Source organism: Orycteropus afer, unplaced genomic scaffold, assembly GCF_000298275.1.
Source record: "Orycteropus afer afer isolate SDZICR_OR568_19922 unplaced genomic scaffold, OryAfe1.0 scaffold00038, whole genome shotgun sequence".
Taxonomy (NCBI): Eukaryota; Metazoa; Chordata; class Mammalia; order Tubulidentata; family Orycteropodidae; genus Orycteropus; species Orycteropus afer.
Window position 1 is genome coordinate 8,350,810 of NW_006921625.1, and position 11,426 is coordinate 8,362,235.

An 11,426-nucleotide genomic window follows, 5' to 3' on the forward strand; every position below is an offset into this window, starting at 1 on the left:
GCCCCGCAGAGGTCAGACGGCCTTCCGGCAGGCGCCGCCCCTTGACATGCTGGGAAATGGAGTCCGCGGAGGAGCCGCAGGCCGAACGCCCAGGTTCAGGGCTGGAAAACACAGGTTGACGTCATGGGCAACCGCTCAGCACGGTGAGCTCAGCTTGGCCTCGAGACCAGCACGCCTCAGACACCGCCCCTCTGGATGGTCCCTGATCACTGCTCCATAGAGTTTTTTTGTTTGTAAATAAACGTTTCAGTCTTAAAAGCCAGTATCACTGAGCTCAACCCTGACGGGAAGGAGAGGAGTCAGAAAACTGTACGGGTTAGGATTTGAATATAGGACCGACATGATGTGATTCAAATTTTAATATGGCTACTGGGGCTGCAAGGAGTTCTGGTAGTATAGCAGTTAAGGCATTTGGCTGCTAATCCATGTCAGTGGTTGAACCCACCAGCTGCTCCCTGGAAGAAAGATGAAGCAGTCGGCTTCCGCAGAGGTTTAAACCTTGGAAACTCAATCGTGATTGCTATGAGTTGGAGTGAACTCCATGGCAGGAAGTGCCAAGGAGGAGGGGAGGTTACTACAATACTTAAGACCATCCGTGACTTGAAGGTGGTTAGAAATGAAATGGTTAGCACTGGTAGTGTAAGAAGTGATTGGATGACTGAATTCTGGGTAGGAAGGAACATAAAATTAATGAGAAATCATAGAAAGTAGATTAAAAAGAACATAATAAGTAACAGTGAAAACCCACTAAGTTAGGAAAAGAAATCCAGGGAAGAACTAATACTAAGAATCCAAAACGAAACCCACGATTCACTTCTGACTCATAGCGACCCTTTAGGACAGAGGAGACCTGCCCCATAGGTTATGCAAAGCTTTAAATCTTTATGGAAACATGCCTCATCTTTCTCCCATACTGCCACTGACCTTTGCTTAGCAGCCAAATACTTTAACCACCTTACCACCAGAGCTCCATGGAATTAACATTAGTAATCATTATTCTTCAATTTGCTCAATCTTTTGTGTTCAAAGTTGGGCTGCTGATCTTCCACAAAGCTCCTTAATTAACTTGCCCAAGGTCATACCTCACGTGGACTAAGCTTCAGTTGACTCAAGTCCACCTGACTCCATACTCCACAGTCAGGCAGAAAAATACAAAGGAAAGAGTGACTGGTGTTGATGGAGGAAAACTGGCTGAGTGCTAGAGCTCTCCGGAGGAAGACGGGAGCTGGGGCGTGGTGCTTAGCGGCCCTTGGGAGGTTTGCTGAGAAGCTGCTGCCATGGTCCTTGGGAGCAGTGAGCTGTGAGCCTGAGCAGCCCCAGAAAGAGAGCAGTAGTGACAGGCCCCTGAGGCCCAGAGAGCAAGGGAAGACAGGCAGGCATCTGTGCAGAAGGGTGAAGGATGGCAAAGGTTATGGATGATGCTCTGGTTTGGGATGACAGTGTGGATGGTCAGGGACCATGCAGAGAGTCAGGAAACAATTGGCGAGATGGGGAAAGAGGTTTGGAGACATGGGGGCAGAAGGCCGGCAGTGCCAAGTGAGGTCTGGTTTGAACAGGTTGAGGTTAACGCAACAAAGGACATGCGGGCAGATGCAATACAAACCGGGGAATCAGAGGGAAGAGGTTAGAATTGGAAGTCACAGATAATAACAGCTAATATTCATTGAAGGGTATCATGCTTGGTAAAGTGGAGGGTCAACGAAGAAGGGAACAGACACATCTCAACGAGATGGACAGACACCGTGGCTACAACGACGGGCTCAGGTAGAGCAAGGATCGTGAGGATGGCACAAGACCAGGCAGTGTTTCATTCTGCTGTGCACAGGGTCACTATGAGTCGGAGACAACTCGACGGCACCTAACAACAACATTCATTGAGTACGTATTCTACATTAGGCTATGTTCTAAGCTCCTTACACATACAATTTATTTATGTAATCTTCCTAACAATCCTTTAAAGTAGATCCACTTTAAACTCCATTTCACAGTAGAAACTGAGCTAACATGATTTGAGCATATAATGTGCCAGGCACGTAGGACTTTGCAGGGGTTATTTCATTTAATCTCTACAGCTGCCCTATGTGACAGGTGCTGTTTTTATCCTTGTTATACAGATTTCTGAGGTCCCGAGAAATTACACGTGGTAAAGCCATGACTCAGAACCAGGCAGGCGCTTAGCTCTTCTTCACTTAAGAGCAGGTGGCATTGGGAAAATGAGGGCTTTCAAGAAGGGTGCAGTGAATGGTGTTGATTACTGCAGAAGGTCAAGGACTTGACCCTTGGGTTTGCCAATTGAGAAGTCTTTAGGAAGTCTTAGATGGCATTTTCAGAGGGGCTGTGGGTCAGTGGGCACCAGGCTGCTGGGGGGTGAAGATCAAGAAGGAGACAGGCAATGCACACTGGTCGCAGGGTCTCCCTCCTGCCTCTCTTATGGGACCCGGTGGGAGGGACTGTGTTCCTTGGAATAGTCCTGCTTCTCCCTGGTGATGGGTAACTTCGCTCAGATTGAGCTTCTCCACCCCCCATTCCACCAGGAATCCAGTTGCCAGGGTGATCAGAGGTGGTGCCCCACATAGCCTTCAGAACTAAACAGCCAGATTAATCCTGCCTGGAGCCAGGAATGAAACTGTATAAACTGTGGATTTTTCCAGGGCTCCCTAATAACAATTGTTTATGCTTTTGTGGCACATAGCAAAAACATCTGAAGTGTTGGCAAGATACCAAGTTGAAAAAGGCCTTATCTTTCATAGTGTTTCTTAATTAGAACCAAAAACTTTTTAAGACCCACTCAGTTACACTCAAGCTCAATTTCACTAGTGTCTAGCATCCAGAGAAGATCAAAACCACTGTTCACGCAGGGCAGCATCAGGTGGGTTTATTATACAGTTACAAGGTTACTTACTGTTCTGGTTCCCTAGTGTTACTCTGACAAAAATATACCACAAATGGGATGGCCTTAACAAATAGGAGTTCATTCTCTTACAGTTCGGGAGGCTAGAAGGCCAAGTTCAAAGTGCCAGGCTCTAGGGGCTGGGTGAAAGTCCCTCAACCTTGGGTTGCAGCTCTGCCTCTTGCTCCCAGCCCACTGAAGCTAGAGGCATGTCTTCACTCAGGCAGCTACTAGCTGCTGAGGCTAACAAGCCCAAGGTCAACAAATAAAATGGCACAGTCCCAATGTTACCAAATCACATGACAGGCCATTAATTCAAGCCCATTGGAAGTCCCAAGGTCAGCAGATCATGGCAGGCTGCTGAACAACATGGCTACATGCTGGGTCCAAGCATGCCATAAACTAGAGACCATTCCTAAAGCTGCTTCTTATATATGGGAAATAGACCACATACCCAAAGCAGCTAGTCAGCTGCTTGTGGTAGATCCCACCATGGAGTTGACTGCCAGTCTCATCATGGGGAATAACTATCACCAACTGCCCAGCCACTCAAGCAGGCCCAGCCAAGTTGACACCCAAACATAACTACCACAATTCTACCTGTTGTCAACTTGGCACCTGTATAGATCTTCAATAGGTGGTATCTGTACAGGTCTCCTCCACTGGATAACTCCAGTCCCCTAGTTCCTGAGTGGTGACCTTACCCCCCTTGGCCTGGCAGGCCTGTTCCTCTCCCTCTTGGTCATAGCAGCCCTGCCCCCTCACTCTTGGGCAGTAGCTATGGTTCCATCCCACTGGCTCACATGAACGAGCAGTCCCACCCTCCAGAACCAAGTTGGTGAAGGTCTGGCTCTTTGAAAGCTAGGGGGCTGTGGTGGTTCCACCCCAAAGGGCCACGGTCCTACCCTTTCAGGCTGGGGCAGCTTTGCTTCCATTTCCACGGTCTCTTTGCTTCTGCTGAATAATGCCAAAGGTAACCCACTCTGCTGGAAAACTTCCTGCCCCAAAATCACTTGGCTTTCTTGCTCCGTGGGCTGGCCAACCTGTTACTCCATTTCAAGCCAGTCTATTCTACCAATTAATGCCCGAAGGCAACCCACTCTACCAGGAGGCCGCCTACACAATGGCACCCTGCTTTCTCCTTTGTGGGCTGGTAAGCCTGTTGCTGTTTAATGCTGGTCTCTGGGCTCTGCTACTGCCATCTTTCATGGTGGTCTCTCTGCCAGTATCTCTCAGCCAGTCTTATGGCTCTGTTACTACTGTCTCTCATGCCATATGCTGGGGTGTCTCTGCGAGGGTCCTGGGTCAAGGACACACTCCACTCCTGTTTCCACATTTTAGGTATCTGTCAGAGCAGCACCCTACTCTTGGTACCAACTATGTTAGACTGGGTTCTCTAGAGAAACAAAACTAGTAAAGCTTATATATAGAGAGAGAAAAAGAAATTTATCTTAGGAAAATGGCTCACACACTTACAGAAGCTGCAAGTCCCAAGTTCTTGGATCAAACGTCAAGCTGGAGGCTTTTCCTGACTCACACAGCTGCAGGGGCTGAGGAGCTCAAGGTTGGCAGGCAGTGTACTGGCTGTTGACTCCAACGAATGACAAATCCAAGATCTCCAGGCCGAATGGTGCATTGTTCGCTCACAGACAGTTGTAGGCAGAATCCTAATCCACAGAAGAATGTCTCTTTTCCCAGGATGTCCATAAATACACTAGAAACAGGCCACACCCCTAGGGAAACTCCCTTTCAACGATTGGCTGCTCAAAACATATACATCTGCTCCCATCATTGGAACAACCCACATCACAATTGCTTAAACCACACAAAACTGTGGTCCAGCCAAGTTGACACACAGCTCAACTATCACACTTATGCACTTCTTTGAGTTCTTTAATCACTCCAAGCATGGATTCCCATCTGCCTTCTCCTCACTCCATCACCTGTGGTTGCCTGAAGATCCTGAATGCCTTGTAAAGGAGAGGCACATTTGTCCCTAATCAGGACTTCCATGAGCTAGTGTGGCAACTGCTGATACTACTTTCCTCTGGGGACTTGTTATAGGCTTCTGTCTGCAGACCCAACAGAAAGGGAGCCAAGAAAACAATTAATTTTGGTTGGAAGGTAGCCTGGGTAGGGGCCTTTGAGATAGCAGGACATTCCAAACCAAACCAAACACCACGCTATTGAGCCAATTACGACTCATAGCGATCTTACGGACATTGGATCACTAGTATTTTATTGTTGCTACAGTGAAAAAAAACCAACCTCTAAGCTTTTGGTCCTCAGAGCTCTTGCACTACAGTGCAGGGCTAAGACCAGCAGACCTAGATGTTGATGCAACCTCTAGCTTTGGCAACCATTTTCTAGCACAAGTCATCTTGTAGGTGGGGCCCCAGAGAGGGGGAGAAAAGGGAACCACAGGGAGGTAAAGTCAGATGAGGCGGGATGCCTAGTCAGCGGCAGAGCTGAGACCAGAAGCCAGACATCTAGACTTTCTTTCTTTCACTGATCCCGTGGTGGGACTGTTAGGGGCAGTTGTAGGATATTCGCTTACCAGTAATGTCAGGTTAAAAAAGGCCAGAATCCTAGCCAGAAAAGAAATGAGCCATCCTGCCAGGAGGGCAAAGCCACGTCAACAATTTGCAGGGATGAGGCGATGTATACCTTTGGCTGGAGCAATGGAGGTTTTAAGTAGATGGTTGATTTCCCCACCGCCAGTGTCTACAGAAATCAATAACTTAAATGGTCTCTTACAGATCAAACTAAAAAACAAAATCCACAGCCGTCCAGTCGATTCGGACGCATAAGGACCCTCCAGGACAGTAGTCATCAAACAACTCTCAGATGGCCCCTGAGGCCGGAGTGGACCCGACGCCGGTTGGAGGGGACACCCCCGAGGGCTCTGCCTCGCCCACACCGGTGCTGGAGGAGCCCCGAGTCGTGACGCAAGCTGATCCCTGAGAGCGAAGCGAGGCCTGGCGGCCCCAGCGCGAGGCTGGAGCAGTAGAGAGGGCCGCCTCCCGCCGCCTAGAAGCGCCCGCCCGCCGTCCGCTCTGCCCGCGCTGCGTCTCTATGGCGGTCTCTACGGCCGTCCGGGACGCCAGGGAGATGAGCGCGGGCGCTGACGGCGGCGGCGGCGCTGCGGCCGCGGCGCGGTCCCGAGAGGGCAGTCCGGGGAAAGATGCCTTCGTTCCCTCGGCGTTGGGAACCCGAGAGCAGTGAGTAGGGCTCGGGGCAGGCGGGTGGCATGGAGGAGGGCACGGAGGCGCGGGGATCTGGGGTCTCGGGCCGAGCAGAGCTGGGGGCGTGCGAAGGGAGAAGCTGAGGGCCGCCTTGGCTGAGGCGAGGGAGCAGAAACACGAGGGGCTGGCTGGAGGGACCCCGAAGCGCTTGGGGAGGCCGTTCGGCGTCTGGACCCTGAGGTAGGGCTAAGGGAGAGGGAGAAAGGACGGTGACGAATAGTGCGGGTGGGCGAGGGTCAGAGGCCCGGGAGGACGGCCGGCCAGGCGCCGGGACGAGCGTGAGGACGTGCGAGCCGAAATGAGTGGCGGACGAAGGAGCGAGCAGGTAGCGGGCTTCGTTTGCGGGGAGAAGGTGATCTGGAACAGACCCTCGGGAGCTACCTGATGAATTAATGAATGGTTGAACGCACGGCTTAGGGGACGCTCAGGGGCAGAGGTAGCGTGGAGATTACAGAGAGACGACGGGAGAAGAGAAGGCTCACGGGGTGACACGGAGGCCCCTAACTGCAGGAAAGGAGCGGAGGTGGCGGCGTGGGTAAGGCGTTTGGCTGTTAACCGGAAGGTCGGTGGTTCAAACCCACCAGCGGCTCCGCGAGAGGAAGAGGAGGCAGTCTGCTTCCGTGAAGATTTACAGTCTTGGAGACCCCAAGGGGGTCTTTTTGAGTCGGAATCGACTGGATGGAGTAAGGAAATCTTAAGTAGGGGGTGAGAAGCTAGGAAGGGGCGGAGACAATTAGCCCGGGTTGTTGTTGTTGTTATTTGCCATCGAGTCGGCCCCGACTCATAGCGACCCCTCCTTGGGTTTCCAAGGCAGTATCACTATGGAAGTAGATTGCCCAACCTTCCTTCCGAGGAGTGGCTGGTGGGTTTGAACCGCCAGCCTTCTGGTTAGCAGTCAAGTGCCTTAGGCACTATGCTAAGCCCGGGTTAAAGACGTTTAAAACCTTGAAACTTAGCCCTTAAACGCGTCTTGTCTTGGATGCGTTCCGCTGTGAGTAAGCACTGTGCTGGCAGAAACTCCAGCATGTGTACGTTTGAGGCTCTAGTGTGGCCTAATGAGACCGTGCCTGCCCTGCCAAGGCCAAGAATTGGGCCTGGGATCTGGAGTTCCTGGGACAAGCACTCCTTTTGTTTTTTCATTCTTTCCACTTCTTTTAAAGCTCAGCCTCATGTAGCATTTGTTATGTGTCAGGTATTGTTCTAAGTGCTTTGCCTGTTTAATCTTACTCTGCTTGCTCATGTCTTTCATTCTTTTAACGCAAGGATTTTAAGAGATTGAGTGACGAGTACTTATTGATGACACTAATAATGTCTTAAACCTCATTTCATAATTAACTGTGTAATGTATAGGAAACATATGTTTAGTTCATGGTAGAGTTCAGTTCAAGAACCTTGCTTTGCATTTCATTCTTTATAGTTGGGATGCTGTTTATGAAAGAGAACTGCAAACTTTCCGGGAATATGGAGATGCGGGAGAAATCTGGTGAGTTAGGGACAAAAACTATGCTCTAGATGATTCCACATGTGTGTGTCTGTGTATGTGTGTGTGTGCGCGCATACCAAGTGCTTATTCCAAAGAAGAAAAGCCTAAAGGTGTTGGGAACACAGGACTGATTCTGGCTTTAGTAGGTAGATTTATAACATCTCTTTTTCTCTTTTGTCTTTTAATGACCCAGATTTAGAGTATTAAGAAATTACTCTCATCTTAATAGTTGTCCTTCTTTAATAAGAAATAAAGTTTTGAGCAAGCAACATGCACAAGTGTTAATGATGATGTAGGGAAACTATTAAAAGTAACATACGAACCTTGTCTGTTTTATTAGAGTTATTTGCTCCCAAGTAGCAGTTGATAGGGAGCTAAGCAGTCATGGGTATTACTTCTTCCTTAAGCAAAAGACTAGATTCAGTGTATGGTATAAACTGCTTAAATGGAAGACAGCTGTAATTTTTCCTTTCTCTCCTTTTGTTTTTTGATTAACTGGTTTTCTGTTTCTAACAGGTTTGGAGAAGAGAGTATGAATCGATTGATAAGGTGGATAGAAAAACAGAAGATCCCATTGGATGCTTCAGTACTTGATATTGGAACTGGAAATGGTGTTTTCCTAGTTGAACTTGTTGGTACTTTTGGTATTCATGTATTTGAGCTAAGTTTTAAAATGACAGTTTTAAAAAATACTGTAACTGGGGCTATTAACTATCTAAAGTAGTCAAGTAATGATAACATTTACTGTGAGAAGCTACCTGGGACAAAAAGGAGGCTGCAGGAGAAGCCAGAGTACCTGAGTACTACTCTTGGCCCTTCTGGTTATCATCTTGACCTTGAGCAGCCCACTGATTTTCTCCAGCCTTTCGCTCTTTCCTAAGGTTGCTGACTAAATGATCTCTTTTGGCTTCCACTAGCTCAAAACTCCGGAAATCTATACATATTAAAGGAGAGTGACATTTTGCAATTCTAGTAAAACACATACACCTTAGCTTAGGTGTGTGTATGGTTTGAAAAGAGTATTATGTTAATGGAACTGAGTTTTGCTACAAATTTGATTAGTAGTTAAATCACCACTGTTGTTGCCTGCAAGGAGGTTTGGTGATGTAGTGGGTAAGATGTTTAGCTGCTAACCAGGTTGTCAGAAGTTCAAATTCACCAGCTGCTCTGTGGGAGGAAGATGATGCAATCTACATCTGTAAAGATTTATAGCCTTGGAAACCCAGTGAGGGTCGCCATGAGTCAAAATCTACTGGGTGGCAGCAAGTTTGATTGCTGCCTGTAGTGTGCCCAATGTGGTCATGGATACTATGGAGTGAAGATGGTGTTACAATCTAATTAGGAAGGATAAAGAATGAAATTTGTTGAGTGACTTCCATATGGCAGATCTTGTGCCGGGCACTGACATCATGCGGATTTAGACCTTGTGCTCAAGTTGGTCACAGCCGAATAGAGGACGGACTGACAGGAAAAGACAATTGTACTCTAGCTTGATGAGTACAATAATAGATAAGTACTGAGCATAGAAGAGAGAGCAGTTAGCTTTGAGAAAGAGCGATAGAGAAGGAGCATGAGTAGGGCTCGGGGCAGGCGGGTGTCATGGAGGAGGGCACAGAGAGGCGGGGATCTGGGGTCTTGGGCCGAGCAGAACTGGGGGCGTACCGAGGGGGGAAGCTGAGGGCTGCCTTGGCTGAGGTGAGGGGGCAGAAATGCGAGGGACCGGCAGAGAAGGGTTTTCCAAGTTGGGTGGAAATTGTAGAGACAAGATGAGCTGAGTTAGTAGGGTGTAAAGAAGGAGAAAATTGAAATCAATGGAAACAACATCTCAAGGCAGGAAAGCTTGCAGCAGTGTAGCATATACTGGGGCCTGTAAGTCATTTGGAGCTCTGGTGGTGTAGTGCCGCCAGACATTCTGCAGAAGGAAGACTAGGCAGTCTACTTCTGTAAAGTTTTACTGCCTTGGAAACCCAGTGGGGGTTGCTGTGAGTTGCAATCAGCTTGATGGCAGTGAGTTTGGTTTTTGAGTTTGGTTATAAATCATTTGATAAGTTGAAATGTAATGAAGCTATTCTTATTTTATGGTGCATATATACATGAACTTGTGCTGGATGTATATCTAAGAATGGAGTTTCTAGGTCACAGAGTATGTATTTGTTTAGCTTTAATAGATATGCTGAATGATTTTCCCAAGTGGTGATTCCAGTTTACACTCTCACTGGCAGTCTGAAAATTCTAGTTGCGCAACATCTGTTACAATGCTTTGTCAGTTTAAAACATTTTAGCTGTTCCAGTAGGTGTATGGGAGTCCCTGGATGGCACACAGTTCACATGCTTACTGCTAACTGAAAGGTTGGTGGTTTGAGTCTGTCCAGAGGCGCCCTGGAGGAAAGGTCGGGTATCTACTGAAGAGTCAGCCATTGAAAACGCTATGGAGCACAGTGCCGCTCTCACATACTTGGGGTTGCTGTGAGTTGGAATTGACTTAATGACTGTGGTTTTTTTTTTTTTGGGTGGGGGGTAGGTATATAGAGGTACTTTGTGGTTTTAGTCTCTTTTCCCAGGTGACTAAAGATGTTGAGCATGCTCTGTAGCTGTTTAGGTATTCTTGAAGTACCTGCTCAAGTTTTTACCCATTTTTAAATTGAGTGACTTGTCTTTTTCTTATTGATTTGTTGTTGTTGTTGTTGTTGTGTGCCGTCGAGTCAGATCCAACTCATAGTGACCCCTCCTTCGGTTTCCGAGGCAGTATCACTACGGAAGTAGATTGCCCCATCTTCCTCCCGAGGAGTGGCTGGTGGGTTTGAACTGCCAGCCTTCTGGTTAGCAGTCAAGTGCCTTAGGCACTACGCTACCAGAGCTCCTTATTGATTTGTAGAGATTCTTTAAAAATTTAGGGTACTTCACTTTTGTATTGCAAGCATGATCTGTGGCTTACTTTCTTATCTTGTGATGTTGTTCTTGTTGTTGTTACGTGCCGTCCGAGAAGTGGCTGGTGGGTTTGAACCACCAGCCTTCTGGTTAGCAGTCAAGTGCCTTAGGCACTATGCCACCAGAGCTCCCTTCTTGTGATAGTATCCTTAATTTTACTAAATTTCCGCTTACTATTCTTTTTTTTTTTTTAGTGGAGTGCTTTGTCAATATAAGAAATTTCCGTGTACCCAGAGTCATCTTTTGCTGTGTTTTCTTCTGGAAGCTTTATTATTTCCCTTTTCATGTTTAGGTCTCTGTTATTTTATGTGTATGTTATAAGATAGAGGTCAAGGTTTTTTTTCCATGTGAGTATCTAGATAACCCAGCACTATTTATTAAAAAGACATCTGTTCCCCCACTGTGTGATTGTGGCACCTCTCGTGAAGGCCAGTTGTTGTGTTTGTGTGAGTCTGATTTTGGAATCTCTGCTGATTTTGTGGTCTTTTTGCTTATTCTTATGATACAATGCCGTCCTAATTCCTGCAGCTTTATCAATTTAGGTGTTTGCTTAGTGTAGGTACTGCATCTTTGATTTCCTTCCATCTGTTGTTGCCTTGATTGTTGTTAGTTATAGCTTCTCTTTGAGCATTTAAGTAATAAATTCTAGAATCATTGCTTTATAGAAAAAACCTGGGCTTTTGATCAGGATCATGTTGGGTCTATCATTTTGGGGAGGATTTCTGTCTTTACAGCATTGAGTCTTTGAATCCATGAACACAGTGTAGTCCTCCATTTATTTTGTTCTTCTTTCTTTTCTCCCTGATATTTTATAGTTTTCTTTGTAGAGGTTTTACACATGTTTTGTTAGATTTATTCCTAGATTTTTTTTTTTTTTTTT

The 11,426-nt window shown here is 47.1% G+C and overlaps 1 protein-coding gene across 1 annotated transcript in view; it reads left to right on the plus strand.

The window, feature by feature from the left end:
- The first annotated feature begins 6,001 nt into the window (after positions 1-6,001).
- Positions 6,002-11,426, plus strand: part of EEF1AKMT2 (EEF1A lysine methyltransferase 2) — a 31,547-nt gene continuing 26,122 nt past the window's right edge. Inside the window, exons 1-3 of the mRNA XM_042780417.1 lie at positions 6,002-6,111; positions 7,553-7,618; positions 8,135-8,249. Coding sequence (XP_042636351.1) covers positions 6,002-6,111; positions 7,553-7,618; positions 8,135-8,249 — 291 coding nt within the window. The remainder of the gene's footprint in view (positions 6,112-7,552; positions 7,619-8,134; positions 8,250-11,426) is intronic.